Genomic DNA, 19,390 nt, shown 5'->3' on the forward strand with positions numbered 1-19,390 from the left:
TCTCTACGATTCCCTATTGTGTCTTTTACACATGAACCTTATTCTACCACTACATCACTTTGTAATTGTTACGGTACTATGTAAGCCAGTTACTATCTTGTAAAAATGGTTAATATTTCCACAGGTTATAAGTCTGATTGTATTTCCCATCGGTACCTAATGTTAGATTTAAGGGATTATTATCTACTTCTATTTTTTTTATAAGGCAGTATCATTTTGGAATTCCTTTTCCATTACAACTTAGATTGATAGGAAATTACTTATATTTTAGGAAGTCACTTAAGATTTTTTTTTATTTAGGAAGTATTCCAATGAATAGAAACTGGCCCCTAGTTGATGTTCTTTCATTTTTACTGCACTTATTAACTGAGTGATATGTAACATCTGAACATGTGGTTCACTTAACATGTAACCCACTTGAAACTATTCATGGTATTAGCGGGATATGTCTAGTATAATGTAATGTATTCTATAAGTCGATTGTGTAAATTGGAGACACACCCATTGCCCCCCCAGGCTCCACCCACATCTTCACCCTTTATTGATACATGCTATAGCACTTACGCATTGTCTTACAGAATAGCACCTAGCAAACACAGGCCCAGTTATAGAATTGCCTTTCACATTTCTACCAGCTCACGTAGTATTTTAAACATTATCACACGGTTGCTGCTGCTGATTATTAAGCTCACTATGATTAGCAGCTGGCCCAATGGTAGCACTATGCACTGCCAGGAGAAAGCCTCAGTTCAGTTCCTGGATCAGGTCCTCAGTACCCCAGGCCAGCTGGGGCCAAGGATGGTGCAGAGGCACCATCCAAAGCCCCTGGGGAACAAGAGTTTCAGTCACCATGCAACTGTGACACCCAACATCAAAATTTAAGGTGCATGATTTCTGGGCTCTGGAAGTACCCTGTTGCAAGGCCATAAGCCAAAGACTATCATCTTAATGACTGGGATAACTAAGCTGGGAAGATACATAAAAGGGGCTGGACCCCAAATATGACAGATCTGGAAGCCCAAAGTAGCAACGGAAACTGCCATCCCCTCCTACAAGAGGAATATTATCACCTTTTCAGATATACTCTCTTTACAGATAGCCACAAAGCAGAATCTCAGAAAGGATGAACTAGAAAGGGGCCAACTCACCTTCTCACCAGGATGCCCCTTTTGTCCCTGAGTCAGCAACACCAACCGTAAGGTAAGGGAGAGAAAAAAGAGGGAGCGAGAGAAACAGAAACACAGGAATCAATGTTAACGAGGGTAAGCGCATCATGTTTTTGACCCATGCAATGTTGATAATTAGTAATCAGAATTCATACTTTCCACCTGCATTTTCTTGAGAAGGAAGCAGTTTTCAGAAAGCCAGCATTTTCCTGAAATTAACTGTCAGCACAATGGGCAGAGTCATTTCTTAAGTTCAGACAAAATAAGTTGTCTAAGTAGCACTTTAGACAAAATGTCGGTATGCTCTGCTAGTACAAAGAATATAGGTCAATAGTCCATTCCTGGTTCTGTCATTGAAATATACTTGGAAGAAAGAATCCAGCCAGTATCAGGTCTCAAGGTTTTGGCCATGTTGCTCATCTTACTTCCACACATGGGCTATCAAAAAATGTTTATACCTTGAAATGGATTGTTTAATTGCTTAACTGTGTGCTATACGTATACAGTATTGTCACTGTACAGCACATTTCTAAACCCTCTTCTGGGGGAATATCTATATGATCTGTTTTCAGGATAGCCCTGATGAATATGCATGAGATACATTTACATACATTAAAAACCGGATGTATACAAATACATATCTCATGCATATTCCTACTAGTCAAGTATGTCTCCAGAAGAGGACTGGGAAACAGTGTTATATGGAGTATTACACATGACAATTTGGAATTTTAATATGATTTTAATTCAGGCATTTCTGTTCTGACTGTACCAAACAGTTCTAACCAGATCACAATTAAATAATTTAAAACAAAAAAAATTGCAAAGATCGATAAAACATAAGTATAAATTCATGCGTCCCCAAAGAATATACAGTATAAATGCATCTTCCAGTTTTAACAGAATGTCATCTAATTCCTTTCTGCCAGAAATGGCAGTGACAGGTCATTCCATTCAATCATTGCTCTATACTGCATACATTTCCTATCCCAAAGGGCATATAAATATATTTTACATGGAAGGTGGTTAAATAATTTGATCAAGGATATATATAAATTCAGCTCTGTACCACTGAATTCTTATAGTATGGTGTACTGCCACTGTCATTAATGCACAGGTGGTGAATCTCTTTCAGTTGAAAGGAAGCTATGGAATGAGGGGGCATAGGATGAAGGTGAAAGTGGACAGACTCAGAAGTTAACATGAGGAAATTCTTCATCACAGAAAAGGTGGCATAGTAGCCAACTTTTCAAAATGATTGGGGGGTGCTAATTTTTTTTTTTTTTTTTTACAGGTGGTGCATTCCCCTCCCCCTCCTCCTTCCCTTGTCCCCCTCCCTCCCCCGTCCCCTCCCTACCTCTCCCTCTCTCCCCATCCCCCTCTCCCCCTCCTCCGAGTTCCAGGCCCGCCCTCCCTCAGAGTTCCAGGTCTCCCTCCCTCCAAGTTCCAGGCTCCCCTCCAAACCCTGCCCGACCTCTTCTCCCACAACAGTCCACCTCCGATCTGCCCTCGCCTTCCTGCGTGCCGCCCAGAATTTTAAAAGTCATCTTACCTCAGGGTCACGGTGGCAGCAGTGAAAGGCGAGCAGGCTCGGCGCTTCAGCCTTCCCTTCTTTCATCTCAGCTCTGGTTCCGCCCTTGCGGAAACAGGAAATGAGGGCGGGACCAGAGCTGAGATGAAAGAAGGGAAGGCTGAAGCGCCGAGCCTGCTCGCCTTTCACTGCTGCCACCGTGACCCTGAGGTAAGATGACTTTTAAAATTCTGGGCGGCACGCAGGAAGGCGAGGGCAGACCAGCAGAGGACTGTTGAGGGAGAAGAGGGCGAGCACCGAGCAGGCGAACTGAACTTCCGGTTCCGACTTCAGGCGGGTGAAATATTGGAGATGCTCGAGCACCCACAGCACCCACGGAGTTGGCGCCTATGAAAGGTGGTGAATTTGTGAAACGGCCTCCTGGTGCGTAACCCTGGTAGCGCTTTAGAAATGTTAAATAGTAGTAGTAGTAGTGTATCTGAATTCAAGAAAGCTTGGAACAAGTACATCGGATCTCTAAGGGAGAGGGATAGTAGATGGCACGGATGGGCAGATTGGATAGGCCATATGGTCTTTATTTGCATTTTTCTGTGTTTCTATTCATCAAATAAAAGTTTTTAACTACAACTCGAGAGTCCTTGGTATGTTTTGAAGAGCCTGATCCTGTTCCCACTTCTTGTTTAGTTCTGTTTTTCACGTGGGACTTTGGTGTTTTTTCCGCTTCTGTGGTTTTTCTATGATATAAATGAAATGTGTTTAATGGAGTCACTTAGTTGTTGCCAGGGCTTTTTTTGAGGGGGTACTTGGGGGTACTAAGTACCAGAATCTTTTCCACTGTCTGCTAAAATTAAGTTTTAATGAAAGAGCTCAGGCCCTACACACCAATTCTGTGTTGTCACAGATTCTGTGACTGGTTGCAGGGGACTTGGCTATTGTGGGGTGGGTCCCTCAATGATCACCCCACCCCTGAAGGGTGGCCTGACATTTGAGTACTGGCACCTTTTTTGTTAGAAAAAATGCACTGGTTGTTGAACTAGTGCACTAGTTGGTTTCATCGGGGCACTAAACCCACTTGCAGGTTTTAGAAAATTTGTGTTTGACTTACAGCAAGTAACAAAACTGGAATGATTGTTCAAACGTGCATTTTGCATTATCAAAAACAGAAATTCTAGTGCTTACCCAAACATAATTGTGCACCAGTAATCCCAATAAAAAGTTCAGATATTTTTGTAGCTGTGGGCTCAGAGTCAGCCCAAGGATATCTGATGCCCTAGGCGAACCTTCAGCTGTGTACCCGCCTGCCCCCCCCCCCCAAGAAACAGCTCGCAAAAGTCCCTCCCCTCACATATGGGACTAGATTATGTGTGGCAAGCGCTATTCTAAAATTAGTTGTTAGCGCCCATGTATTGCTGGTTATCGGCTCACTACTCAAATTGCGCGTGTAATTTTGGGCACAATATATAGAATCCAGGAGATGGTGTCCAGCATCTCTCTCTTTTCTTACTTTCTCACTTTGGTCTCCAGCATCTCTCTTCCCAAAATCCTTTCCCCCATTGTCTCCAGCAACTGTCTCTTCCATCACCATCAATTCCCCAACCCCAATTCCAGCATCTCTGTCGTTCCTTCATTCCCTCCCTCCATTTCTTGCCCCCATTCTCCAGGAAGACTACGCAGTAATCTCAGCAGCCACAGAAAATGTATTGTGGCCTGTGCAGGGCTTTGAGAATCCACACATGCTCAAGGCCTACTAGCTCCTGATCCCTCTGAATTTCTTGTTTGGAGGGGGCGGAAACCAACAAGCCTCGAGTATGCATGGATGCTCAAGGCCCCTTGCCAGCTACCATGCATATTCTAAACCTGCCAACTGCCATGTTACTACACAGAAGGGAGGGAGGTAAAGCCTGAACACCTTGTGGTGGACGGAGAGAGAGAAAGAAAGAAGGAGAGGGAACCTGGAGACCAAATGCTGATGCCACCCTCTAAAATTGTGCCACCCTAGGCAGTCATCTAATCTGCCTAGTGAACAGGCTGGCAATGTTTGGCCTTTGCTGGCTCAAATTTTCATTTGGGAAACTATTTATAAATACTGTCCTAACCAAAAAAAAAAAGAAAAAAATGCATAGATGGAGGGAAACAAAGATATTCTTGCACAGATACAGGTGGGGAGAGACATAGGTGGAGATAAGACACAAGCAGAACAAAACAGAGATGGAAGGGAAGAGATACACAAATGGAAAGAGACACAGACAGACACAAAATGGAGAGGGAGAGACCCACACAGAGGGGAGACAGATACGTGTAGACCGAGATATTCACAGAGATGGAGGGAAAGAGAGAGATATAGAGAGAGGGATACAGGACTTTTAAATACAAATATGGCGATGGAATCTTTTTCTTCTCCTATGGATTTCTCCCTCTTACCCTTCTAAACCTATGAAATGTGCTTCCAAGCAAAGCTACTTTACTCTCAACCCTCTGGGATGGTCGGTTTTCAGGAATGAATGAACCAATCAGCCACTGAAGGCAGGAGATCCCTGCTGTGTGCTCAAATTTCTTCCCATTGGTTGGGTACCTGCTTTTCTTCTTGTCCACCTTCCATCAGAACAGGGACAGAAGGGTAAGTGCACCTGCAGCGAGAGACTCTAATGTATGAGACAAGGGGCTCTCTTTGTGTGTGAGAGTGAGACAGCTTCCAACTTGTGTCACAAAAGCCTAATGAGTGACACTTGACAAGTCTGGTGGTGATAATGAGTTCTGATTGGGCAGAAGAATTTGGTTACAAATTTAACACTCTAATCAGAGTATACTGGACTGTGTACCATGGAGTATCTCAGCATTCCATTAATCCAGTAGACCTTGACTTGTCATAGCTTACATTATCATTCAATGAAATTACACCAAATTAGTGGAGTAACCCAGAAGGCTAAACTACACTGAAGATACCTATTCATTACTTCCTCTTCAATATAAATTGAGAGAAGGAGACACTTTGAAACTCAGTCCCTGGTTGCTGCAAGAGGAATTATTTTGGAGGCAGTTTAAGATGACCCCCCCACTACGTCCCTATTCACTGTCCTAGTCTATATTTCTGTTTTTCACTTTTCCTTTATAATCAACGGGTGCTGGACCCAAGGATGCACAGATGGACAGGACATGAAAAACTAATAATATCAAGGACACCAAAGCTTGGGCTCAGTCTATCTTATCTAATTCTTTGATGAATCAGCATTCATTTCCCAGATGCATCCTAAGGGGGCAATTCTATAAAAAGGGCATCAACCTTTTAGGTGCCAAGAACGCATGTAAATGACTAGAATACTGGCATATACGCACAAACCCTCTAATCCTATAAACTTGCGTACCCAATTTTATGCTCACCCCCAGATTCTATAAATGGTGACTAAAGTTGCGCACGCAAATCAGTGCATATAGCCGATTCATGCATGCAACTTAATTGCGTAACAAGTGCCAATAATTGCCTGCTAACAACCAATTATTGGCGTTAATGGGCCTTAATTAGGATTTACATGCAGATTGTATTCTATAACGATCCCATGCGTGTTTAGGGGCATTTCAAAATTTTAAATGCGTAAATGCAGAATTCAGCCGAACTGTAGCTAATTTAGGTACCGGAATTTATATCTGGTTTTTTTTTTAACAGGCGCAATTGCCAGTGCCTAAAATTAGGCACAGTTTATGCCTTAAGTGCTATTCTATAAAGGACATAAGAACATAAGAGTAGTCATACTGGGTCAGACCAATGGTCCATCTAGCCCAGTATCCTGTTTTCCAAAAAGTGGCCAAGCCAGGTCACATGTACCTGGCAGAAACCCAAATCGTGGCAACACTCTATACTACAAATCGCAGGGCAAGCAGTTGCTTCCCATGTCTGTCTCAATAGTTGTTACCGCATCCTCCATAAAGGGTTCTAGAGCTTAACTATTCGTTGAGTGAAAAAATATTTCCTGCTATTTATTTTAAAAGTATTTCCATGTAACTTTCCTGAGTGTCCCCTAGTCTTTGTACTAAAATTGATTTAATACTACTCGTTCTACACTACTCAGGATTTTGTAGACCTCAATCATATCTCCCCTCATCCGTCTCTTTTCCAAGCTGAAGAGCTCTAACCTCTTTAACCTTTCCTCATATGAGAGGAGTTTCATCATCTTGGTTGCTCTTCTTTGAACCTTTTCTAATTCCGCTATATCTTTTTTGAGATACGGCAACTAGAACTGAACAAATCTAAGTATGAGAATTTCCACCTGCTTAAATTATATGTACACATTTTACCTATTACATTAGTATTCTACACAAGAAGGTCGGCACCTAATTTCCTTTATAGCAGGGGTTCTCAACCCAGTCCTCAGACACACCTAGCCAGTCAGGATTTCAGGATAACCACAATAGATATGCATGAGACAGATTTTCATGCCCCACTTCCACTGCATGCAAATTCATTTCATGCATATTCATTGTGGGCATCCCGAAAACCTGACTGGCTAGGTGTTTCCAGAGGACTAGGTTTAGAACTCATGCTTTATAGGATAGGCTTAGAGAAAAATCAGACCTATAAATCAAAGAATTCTTCATAATTGAAGATAAAGGGTTTTCATGAAGGAAGGCCAGAGAAAAAGAGGGGCTATCCGAAATGACTTTAGTTTTTCTGTCTCCAGTCTAGACTTAGATACCATGAATACCATACTGACTGATTCACCAAAATGCAAAAGATGGCACCAAACAGAACTATATGAATGAATTCATTGATTAACCTCCATGTATGCTTCTCTGTCATCCAGAGAATATCTCATTTTGCATTTCCCCAGCTGCAGAAATGTATCTTACAAAATAATCCACAATACTAACTTTTCTTATCAATGCACCAAAATCTGGAATTCTCTTCCTAAACAAATTAGCTATACTAGTTATTATGGGTTATTTCGTAATTGATTGAAAACTTACTTTTTTAGCTCAATCTTCAACAATGTTAGAACTCAGTGCTGAATATTTAGTTCCTTATATTTCACTTCTTCCTGATATCCCAATGAATTTGCCCCATCACTTCCTATATATTATTTTTATGTTGCATTATTTAAATATAACTCTAATTTATTTATTTTCTTTTATGTTTATATTGTAAGCCACATTGAACCTGAGTTTCACTTGGGCTTATGTGGGATAGCCATAAATAAAATAAAAAAATAAACTATGATAAATTCTGCTGCACGTCTTATCTTCCACCTGAACCGATACACTCATATCACCCCTCTCCTCAAGTCACTTCATTGGCTTCCGATCAGGTACCGCATTCAATTCAAGCTTCTGCTACTAGCCTACAAATGTACTCGATCTGCAGCCCCTCCTTACCTCTCAACCCTCATCTCCCCTTACGTTCCTACCCGTAACCTCTGCTCTCAAGACAAATCCCTTCCTTTCAGTATCCTTCTCCACCACCGCCAACTCCAGGCTCCGCCCTTTCTGCCTCGCCTCACCCCACGCGTGGAACAAACTCCCCGAGCCCATACGCCAGGCCCCCTCCCTGCCCATCTTCAAATCTCTGCTTAAAGCCCACCTCTTCAATGTCACCTTCGGCACCTAACCTGTACACCTCTACCCAGGAAATCTACACTGCCCCAACTTGACATTTCGTTCTTTAGATTGTAAGCTCCTTTGAGCAGGGACCATCCTTCTTTATTTTGTACAGCGCTGCGTAACCCTAGTAGCGCTCTAGAAATGTTAAGTAGTAGTAGCAGTATTTCTGTTCTTCTCATCTTCTTGCAAAATTTTCCGGTACAATAACACACAGAATGCAGGATAAATGCCCCATGCTAAGAATCCAATTACCCTAGTACATAAAGAAATATGAGCAATCCCTTCTTTGACACTGCCAAACATGCATAATCACTACATGCAGGGTTCTCTATCCACATGAGGTGCCAACACAAGCAGAGTCAGTGCATGTGTGCAATAGCTTTTACAAACACAAGACTGCCACATGCAGTAATTCCATAAGTGACATGGTATGTATTCACTCATGGCATCAGCACATTTAGAAACACTGCATGAGCATTCAAAATAAGTCACATCAATATAACACTGCCCTGTGAAACATTCTGAAGATATAAGTTCATACTCTTATACAGAAAATATCATCCAGTAATATCAATGTATTCAGAACTATCGCATAGAGCATGCAAAAAAATTCACATCAAATCATTCTTGCCCCATGCATCTCAGCATGTAATCCAAAACAGCAACTCACAGGTCAGAGCAATGAAACCCCCACGTGTGTAACAACAAGTCACAGAGAAAGCAATTTTCAAAGCTGTTTTTATAGGTAAATGGCAGTTTTTCCTTATAAAAGGTAGCACTGAAAATTGCCTCCCTCACTGCTAGGTATAATACCTATACTGCTAACAGTGCAGGAACTTTTTTACCTGTGGCAAAATTGGGGTGTATTTAGATCAGGGGGAAAACGTACACACGGGAATTGCATCTTGCAGTCCTCACACAAATTTTTCCATATGTAAATCTGCAGCTACTTTAAAGCAAATGTACATGGTAAGATGTGAGCCCCGGCCCCGATCCCTATTTTCAGAGGCAAACTGTAAGAAGTTTCCTTGTACCCATGGGACTGCACGAGTCACAGTTACTTTAAAAATTAATTACTCCTTGCAGTTACCCAAGACCTTTGCACCAGTTTTCAAAGGGAAAGTACAAGCATATGTTCCCTTTGAAAATCTCTCTGGTACAAAGTTGTACTGTTCTAATAACATGCATCCCAGTGCACTACTAAACAGTAAACTAAACCATTTCAACATCCTGTGGCTTTCTTACTTTCTAACTCTTTATTAAGAAAACTTACTGTAGATAGCTAAAACCACGAGTGAGGCACCGATTCTGTTCAGATAGCGAAAGAGAGGGTCCAAAAGTACACAAATAGGAACAACAAAAAAGAGGCATAATGGGACTTCGAGACTGGAATAATAAAGAGTTCTTTAAGGGCTCTTTTACAAAGCAGCGGTAAGCCCAACATGAGCTTACCGCTCGCTAAAAGGGAAGTACCACCAGGCTACTGCAGTAGCCCGGCAGTAGTTCTCTCCCCCAGCATGCACCATTTCTGGAACTGCAAAAATATTTCAATTTTTATAGCACCAGTGTGCACCCGGCAGTAACTGGGCAGTGTTGTGCGCTGTCCAGTTACCGCTGGGTTAGAGTGGGAGTCCTTACCGCCACCTCAATGGGTGGCGGTAAGTGCTCTCCCCCGAAATGGCCACATGGCAAGTTGCCACAAGGCCATTTCTTTTAAAAAAAGAAAGACCTGCCTTTTACCCACTGCGGTAAAAGGGGGCTTCGGCACACATCAAAAACACGTGCCGATGCCAGCACAGGCCCCCCCTTTTGCTGCAGCTTCATAAACTGATCCCTTAATGAGATAGACCCGGCATGAGTCGTGTTTTGGCGTAACTACACCTGCCTCAGGGGTCAAACAGAAAAGAGTATTCTTATCAAAAACTGCTAAACAGGATAAAAGAAACTCTCAGAGCGCAACAGTGCGTGTGTAATAAGTGACCGCTTCGACACAGAGAGATAATCCAGATGTAAAATTTAATGGCATCCGAACGAACGCGGTTCTGTTCGTCTTGGTACTGACTCTGGTTCAACATAAGATGGATGAGTCTTTCTATAGTTGCTTCAGTTGATTAATAGCCAACTGGATAGATGGATGAATGAACTGCTAGAGGAATGGGTACAGACTGGGGGGGTCTGCAGCAGATAAGTAAAAGATTAGTAAAAGATTAGTAAAAGACCCCTTCAGTGACCGCAGAGATGGATAGTTGAGTATAACTAAACAGATGGCTGCTGCTTGTCAGTGTGAAGAGATGGATGCTGATTGTGTGTGACTTACTGTGGCTAGATATTGATCAATTGATGGTAAAAGGATGCTTCCAATTTCAAGGGTAGAAAGGGAGAGAAAATCTGTTAAAGTGCTTTCTTTTTGAGCCCAAGATGGATATCTTTTCTTTCCTCAGAGGGAGGGGTGCAAAACACTAACCATAAGGATTAGGGTCTCTGGAAATGGAACAATAGGGCCAAAGTTGTACCTTGGGCTGAGGCATGAAGCCAGTCTGGTCTCAAGGAGGCTGGAGGGAACAGGTCACACATAACATATAACTTATTAGAACAAACCACCCGATATTCAGCTGGCGGTGGCCAGCACTTTCACTGCCCGCCGCCAGCATTCAACCCGGATATTCAATGTCAGGCCATTTCCGAAGACCAGCATTGTATATCCGGGTTTTTCAACGCTGGCTAGCACATGACTGGTTAAGTCCATATTCAGACTTAACCAGCCATGGCTTAGAAAGCAAAGATAGGCCTGCTAAGTTCTGAATATCGGGACTTAACTGGTCACATCACTGGAACGTCCCCAACATCACCAGCTTTATTTTTGGCGCTAATCAGTTACATACCTTTGAAAACAATCAGTTATCCACCGAGACACAAGTTAATCAGTCAGTGGCCGTTCCCAGTTAATTCATGCTAAATATAGACCGGAAAGATTACATAAGCCGGTGGTGGGAGGCAGGGCTGGTGGTTGGGAGGTGGGGATAGTGCTGGGCAGACTTATACGGTTTGTGCCAGAGCCGGTGGTGGGAAGGGGGGCTGGTGGTTGGGAGGCGGGGATAGTGCTGGGCAGACTTATACGGTCTGTGCCCTGAAAAAGACAGGTACAAATCAAGGTAAGGTATACACAAAAAATGGCACATGTGAGTTTATCTTGTTGGGCAGACTGGGTGGACCGTGCAGGTCTTTTTCTGCCATCATCTACTATGTTACTATCAGTGAGCAACTTCTTTCTTTAGCTTACAAATTAATTTAAGTTTTGCAACTGACATTACCTTTGGCAGGAAGTCTCTCCTTCATGTTGAAGAGGGGTGATTGGACTGCTGCTGGACCTTGACAGGTCTGGGGATATGTGGCCAAAGCACTGTCAGCCTGTTTTGGCTTGAGGTAAAAGTTAACAATTACATCTCTTAAAATAAAGTTAACTTTTCTGGTTTAACATCCATTCTAAGACTTAATTTATTTGGGACCGATGTTCAGATTGCAGGAGTTTGCCCGGCTAAATCCCGTGGTCCGCGCTAAACCTGAATATTGAATACCAGGCTATTTCCGGTGACTGGCATTGAACATCCAGTTTATTTTTGGCCAGTTTGAATATAACCGGCTAAGTCAATAGTCAGAGTTAGCCAGATGTTCAAACCGGCCAAAAGATATTCTATGTATTCACACGGCCAAATACAGCTGCTAAATGCGTGGCTGAAAATCGTCAGACAGGGAGGGAGCAAGACACCGCCACGGACAGCACCCTTAGAAGACTCCAGTTCTGCATCCAATTTCAAACGATAGTGTTTCAAAAAGGTGTAAGAAGCCCATATGGCGGGCCTAAGAACAAAGAGATGGTCCAAATGCCAGAAATCAATGGTAGCCTTTAGATAGTGCATAAGAGACTGTTTCACATCCAGAAGATGTAGGAGGTATAGTCCGCATTATAATCCTCTCTCCGAAAGGATGGGACAAAAATCATCTGAGTGAGGTGAAAAAATAAACCACTCCGAAGACAGGAAGAAACTCTGTGGATGGACACACTCATCTGCGAAACTACAGAAAGGAGTCTCTGCAAGATAATGCCTGGAGCTCAAAAAAAACTACTAGCCGAAGAAACAGGTACCAGGAAAATAGTTTTCAATGCCGGGTCTTTGAAAGTAGCCTTAAACAGAGGTCCAAAGGGGCCGACTGCAAAGCTTTGAGCACAAAATTAAGATCCCATGGAGGACAGGGCCTGCGCAGAGGTGGACAGAAATGAGTCACCCATCAAAGAACATGTGTACACGTCCCCTATAACAAGCGAAGGCCACAACCTGAACTAACAAAATCATCCTGAAGAAATAACAGAACGTCCAACAATGAAGCCTGTAGAGGGCAAACACCTCATTGCTTCGCACAACTCTCAAAGGTTGTCCAAACCCTGGCATAGGCCATAGATGTGGATCTCTTCCAAGCCTGCAGAAAGGTGGCTACAATGTCCTCCGCATGTCCTTTCTTCTGGACCCAAGCCCTTTCAAGAGCCAGGCCATAAGACCATGAATATTGGACCCTGATATAATATGTCCCATGGACAGAGAAGGTGCGAAGGGGGGCTATCTGCAGATGCACCAGATCCGCATATCACGGACGCCTGAGCCAGTCCAGTGCCATTAGAATCACCCAGCCTGGATGTAGAGCTATGCATCTGAGAGTTCTGCCTATCATCAGCCATGGCAGAAACACAGAGTAGCTCTGCCGCTGGCCAAGGCTGAACTAGAGTATCCACTCCTCGAGATATTCCTCCTCCCTTCAGTGACTGAAAAAGGTGCATGTCTGCGCGTTGTCCCTGGTCACCATCAGATCCTGAGTGGGAAGGCCCCAGTGGGAGGTGATAAGATCGAATACCTCGCTGGACAGCTGTCATTTCCCTGGATCGAGAGACTCTCTGATTAAGTAATCAACCACTATATTCAGAGCTCTTACAATGTGAGAAGCCCATAGAAGGGGAACTGTCCCCTCTGCCCAATGAAAAGCAAAAAAGCCTCCATGACAAGAGCAGCACTCTTCGTTCCCCTCTGTTGACATAGGAAACCACTGTCATGTTGTCTGAGCACACTCACTGGCATGCCCCGAATGAGAGAAAACACCAAAACAGCATTCCTGATCACCCTGAGCTCTAGTCTGTTGATGGGCTAAGAGGCCTCCCTTGGAGACCACAGCCTCTGCACTGTGTGATAAAGATAATGCACTCTCTACCCCATCTGGCGTTATGATAGAATAAGTGACCGTGTTAAGAAGACGGCCCATCTGAAGTGTCTGAGGAAGCAGCCACCAGGCCATGCTTGCCCTGGGCTGGTGAGATCATGGAATCTGCATCTCATAGCCCTCTGAAACTGGAGACCAGTGTCTCAGCAGAGACACCTGAAAGGGAAAACTTCTAAAGTTACCACTATTGAACCCAGGACCTTAACATAATCTTAAGCCCTGGGATTTGGAACAGACAAGAGATGGTGGATCTGGTCACAGAGTTCTGCTTGACGAGCAAGAAATGAAATACCCTTGCTCAGTGAATATCAAACCGGAACCCCAGATATTCCACAGTTTGAGTTGAAGTAAGGAGGCTCTTGCTGAAGTTCACCACCCAACCTAAAGAGGTCAGGAGGGACACCACCCTGGAGGATGCCGCAATGCTCTATTTTTTTGGAAGAGGCCCGAATCAGCCAGTCGTCCAGATAAGAATGAACCTGAATCCATTCCTTCTGTAGGCAGTACCACCACCATGACCTTGAAAAAGGTCCAGGGTGCCATGGAGAGCCCAAATGGCATGGCCTGGAACTGAAAATGCCTCCCTAGAACTGCAAAACAGAGAAATCTCCTTTGAGGTGGCCATATAGGGATGTATAAATAGGCCTCCTTGAGCTCCAAGGATGTCAAATATTCTCCCAGCTGAACTGAGGCAATGACATCTCAGCATTTCCATCCAAAAGTGCTGCAGTCTGAGCGATCTGTTGACTCCTTTGATGTCCAATACCGGATTAAATGTCCCGCCTTTCTTGGGGACCACAAAGTATATGGAATACCTTCCAGTTCCCCTTTCCTGAGGGACAGGCTACACCGCTCTGAGAGCAAAAGCAACTGCAGAGTAGACAGAACTTTCTGTCATTTGTATGGAGCCTTGCTTGGGGATTCCAAGAAGAGATCTGCTATAGGGCGGTACAACTCCAGCTGGTAACTTTCTCTTATAATATCCAGAACCCACAGATCCACTCCTCATAAAAGAGTAAAAGATGTCCTCCCACATTGTTGGGCGAGGAGTGAACTAGCATTCCATCATTGAGCGCGTGCTAAGTTGGGAGAGGAATGAGAGCCAGAGGAGGGAACTTTCTTAGACCCCCAAAAGGAAGACTGACTCGGAGAAAAACAAGACCGGGCCCGTCTTACTGGGCCTATAGTGCCTTACCTCTCTAACCCAGGCCTTGGAAGACCTCAAGGTAGACTTACGCTTTTCTAGACTCCCTCAGATCCTTAACTAGCTTCTCCAGATCCTCCCCAAAAAGTAATTTCCCTCTTAATGGAAGCCTTGCCAAGCAAGATTTAGAGGCCACATCTGCAGACCAATGACACAGCCAGAGCTACCTCCAAGCTGCAATCTTGACTGCTATCTATTTAGCTGAGGCCTGCAGCAAATCATAGAGGGAATCTGCCACATACGACAAGCCCGTATCCTGAGAGGGCATAAAGACAGGATGTGTATCAAGCTGCTGTGCCTAGGATAAGGAGGCCCTAGCAGCATGGGAGACACAAATAGTTGCCTGCAAGCTCAGAGCTGCAATCTGAAAAGATAACTTTAAGGCAACCTCTCTTTGTGGTCATATGCATCCTTAAGCGACTACCACCTTCCACCGGGATAGTAGTCTTTATGGTCACCACCGAAATCAGCGCATCCACCTTAGGCAGAGCTAGCTGTTCAAGCTGTAGGAAGAGTCAGGTAAAGCTTAGCCATAGCCATAGAGAGGCTAGATTCCAGAGGATCTCATTGAGCCGAAATAAGCTCATGTATGGTCTCATGGATATGAAAGAATTTGGCAGGTTTTTTAGTGCCATACATTATTTATTTATTTGTTACATTTGTATCCCACATTTTCCCACCTATTTGCAGGTTCAATGTGGCTTACATAGTACCGGAAAGGCGTTCGCCAACTCCGGTATGAACAAATACAAAGTGATGTTGTGGTAGAATAAGGTTCATGTAGAACAGACACATTAGGGAATCGTAGGGCGGAAGAGTTATGTTATGTCCTTTACGTGCTCTGGTTTCGTTGTGTTGCAGGGTTCAGGCATTTAAGTTGGGTCGGTAGGGTATGCCTTTTTGAACAGGTTAGTTATTAGTGATTTCCGGACGTTTAGGTGGTCAAACGTTGTTTTCATGGCTTTTGGTAATGCGTTCCAAAGTTGTGTGGTTATGTAGGAAAAGCTAGATGCATAAGTTGATTTGTATTTGAGTCCTGTGTAGCTTGGGTAGTGGAGATTTAGATATGTTCTTGTTGATCCGGATGTGTTTCTGGTTGGTAGGTCTATGAGGTCTGTAATATATCCCAGGGCTTCGCTGTAATTTTATGAACCAGGGTGCAGATTTTGAAAGCAATACGTTCCTTGATTGGGAGTCAGTGCAGTTTTTCTCGGAGGGATATGGTGCTTTCGAATCGTGTTTTTCCAAATATAAGCCTGGCTGCCATATTTTGAGCGGTCTGTTTCTTTATGATTTGTTCTTTGCATCCCGCATAAACTCCATTGCAGTAGTCTGCATGGCTTAGTACCATTGATTGTATCAAGTTGCAAAATGTTTCCCTCGGGAAGAATGGTTTCACGCGTTTGAGTTTCCGCATTGAGTGGAACATTTTCTTTGTTGTAGATTTCACTTGGCTCTCTAGTGTAAGGTTACGGTCGATTGTAACGCCGAGGATTTTCAGGCTGTCTGAGATAGGGATGGTGTAATCTGGGGTGTTTATATTTGTGGAGTTGTTCGCATTGTATTGGGATGAGAGGATGAGACAGTGTGTTTTTTCTGTATTGAGTTTTAGTTGAAATGCATTTGCCCATGAGTCCATGATGTTCAAGCTGAGCTTGATTTCGTTGGTGATTTCTGTCAGATCATGTTTGTAAGGAATGTATATTGTGACATCGTCTACATAGATGAAAGGGTTGAGGCCTTGGTTGGACAAGGACTTGGCTAGTGGGGTCATCATTAGGTTGAAAATGATCGGTGATAGTGGTGATCCTTGAGGTACTCCGCAGTCTGCTTTCCACGGTGATGATATGTTTGAATTTGATTTCACTTGATATGTTCTAGTGGAAGGGGTCACAGACATTCCCTGACCTGAAGGAGGTGAAATGTGGAAAACCTCGAAGGCCTTAGTAGTTAGCAAGGGAAGTTCACAAACAATCTGGCCACCGATGGATCATATCCCGTGGTCCCTGGCACGTTCTTAACCATCAAGCGGCGAGTCTCAGAAAGCTCAAAAGCAACTGAGAAGGCACCTTTGGACTCCTGAGAAGATGAGGGGGAACAATCCTCAGGCTACCTAACAGGATCAAGTCTCTGTCTTTTAGGCAGTTGATCCTCCTGAGGTTGATCAGCCAGCTGTTGCGTTTTCAGCAAAAAGGCCTGGTGTAAAAGCAATACAAAGTCCAGGGAAAAAGATAAGCCAGAAGTACCGCTTCCCATCGAGGGGGCATCAGACTCCTGTAAAGAGGAGGAGAGGGCCTAAGAATCAGGCGGAAAGCACAGGGACAAGCCCTCCACGCCTTTCAAAATGGTCACCGTGGAGTCACAAGCTGCTGTAACCAAGGGAAAGCCCACCACAACCAGAATGTTGGCCTGTGCAATCTCTCCCCATACCAGGACCTGCCACCAGGTCAGCTGAAGCCCTGAAGCTGAAGCCCCCGCACACATTGTGCACTGCCCCTAGGCGGTACTCCAGCTGCCATTCGGGAACAACGCTGCACATGTTCCACTATCATAATAAACAGGAAGACAGTACTCACAGTTCAAGGAATGCCAGGTCTGAGGCACAAGTGAACAGCTTCCCTTAGAAGTGTAGCAAAGCTAACACTCCTTTCCGGTCTTTGTTTTTTATTTTTAAAGGAGGCAGGAGAAAACAGGAAGAGGAAGGCAGCAGAAGGGTGAACAGGGGGAGAGGGGAGGGACCTGGACCAACAGGTTTGCACATAGGAGAGGGTATAATGCAAAAGCATAAATAAACTATAAACTGAGGGGCAAAAATACTGCACCTCTTCTAGAATGTTTTGGGGTACAAGGCTGAGTGTGACTGGTCCTGTATTTCCTATATAATTCTCTCTGGCCAATCTGAGTAAGGCTAATTTCTCAAGAAGGAGTTCTATGAAAAAGGGCCCACTATGCAAAAGCGATGACTCGTTGCCTTGCATATTTATGTCCTTTGGCAGACTGTAAACACTTACTGCTCTTTATTTTCTTGGAATAAATGAAAGACTCCATGGAGCTAATCTTCAAAAGATAGATGTCTCAAAATGGCCAAAAAATGTCCATTTGCCAAAAACATCAAAATCTTAATTTACGATAGCAAGGGGGTGTGCTGGAGGTGTGTTTTGGGTAGGACTAAGGCGGGCCCAAAATTAGGACATCTTTCAGCGCTAATGGAACAGGAAGACACGTCCAAGTTTTAAAAGAAGTATGCTTTTATCTAGACCTGTGTCAATCACATCCAAGTTTTAAAAAGATGGCCTGAATGACCACTGGATGGATTAAGGCTTGACCCCTCCTTAATTTCCAGTGAATGCTACTCCCTCCCACTCCCCTAAGAACTGAAACTGAAAGGGGATACTCGCCGCTATGACAGCATCAGGTATTATGGGCAAACCCAAGAGAGCAGCAAGCAGCTCCATGGAGAAGCCTAATGGTCAGTGCTGTAGACTGTGAACAAGGGGATCCAGGTTCAAATCCTACTCTACCTAGTATATGGTGGAAACTGTGAGCCCTCCAAACCACCAAATTATCTACTGAACCTAAATATAGGAGACACCTGTAGGCTTGAAGGCTATTGTAGTGGTGTAGAGTTAGGTAAAGTAGGTTTTAGTCTGTTCCAGGAGGGCTCTCAATATAAAATAAAGGTGTTATGTTGGGAATTGTACCTGGGTGCCATTATTTAAAGTTCACTGTACTGACCACTAGGCTGTCCCTCTGGTCTGCAAGGACATACGTGTGGCCATTTCTCTCAAAATAATGCCCAACAAACGTTCTTGTGCCTAGTTTTTTGGCATCTATAAATTGACGTGTCAGTTTGGAAAATGTCTCTTCTTTATAGATGTCTTCTGTGCAAAAATGTCCATTTTTGAGCCATTTTCAAAATGGAAACCCAGACATTTTTCCAATTTGAAAACGGCTCTTAAGCTGGACTTTTTATTTTGGATGTAATATGCTAAACGTCCCAATTCTAACTTGGATGTTTGTTTGTTTTTTTAAATGCCCCTCCATGTCTCTGCTATATATATATATATATATATATATATATATATATATATATATATATATAATTTATTATTTATTTGTTACATTTGTATCCCACATTTTCCCACCTATTTGCAGGCTCAATGTGGCTTACATAATACTGGAAATGGCGTTCGCCAGTTCCGGTATGAACAAATACAAGGTGTTATTGTGGTAGAATAAGGTTCATGTGTGGTAGATATATCGGGAAACTTAGAGAGGAAGAGGGCAGTTGAGTGTGTCCGTTACGATCTATTGTTTTGTTGTGTTGCAGGTACTCAGGCTTTTATGTTGGGTTGGTGGGATATTGTGTACTTTTTTAAAAAATGACATCAAGGCCCAGCCAAGGCATCAAGGACTTGAGCCCAAAATGTCTTTTAAAGCCAAGATCAAAATTACAAAAAAAAAAAAAAAATCACAGACACTATGGCAAAAACACAATGCTTTCTTAATTATAAACAAGATATTGTACTGGTGATGAGAGCTCAATAGTAGAACCTCTTTTAGTATTATAATCCTACAGGAGGACTCTTAAGCAATTTCAAATATTGCTCCACTCTAAAGACATTATCATCCTTG

The 19,390-nt window shown here is 43.4% G+C and overlaps 1 protein-coding gene across 3 annotated transcripts in view; it reads right to left on the reverse strand.

Moving 5' to 3' along the window:
* The window catches only part of COL13A1 (collagen type XIII alpha 1 chain), a 1,024,165-nt gene that overhangs the window by 751,613 nt on the left and 253,162 nt on the right, over positions 1-19,390 (reverse strand). For all 3 annotated transcript variants that reach the window (XM_030203528.1, XM_030203531.1, XM_030203529.1), the window contains exon 7: positions 1,149-1,175. In XM_030203528.1, coding sequence (XP_030059388.1) covers positions 1,149-1,175 — 27 coding nt within the window. The remainder of the gene's footprint in view (positions 1-1,148; positions 1,176-19,390) is intronic.

The sequence above is a fragment of the Microcaecilia unicolor genome, chromosome 5 (genome assembly GCF_901765095.1).
Source record: "Microcaecilia unicolor chromosome 5, aMicUni1.1, whole genome shotgun sequence".
In the NCBI taxonomy this organism is placed as follows: Eukaryota; Metazoa; Chordata; class Amphibia; order Gymnophiona; family Siphonopidae; genus Microcaecilia; species Microcaecilia unicolor.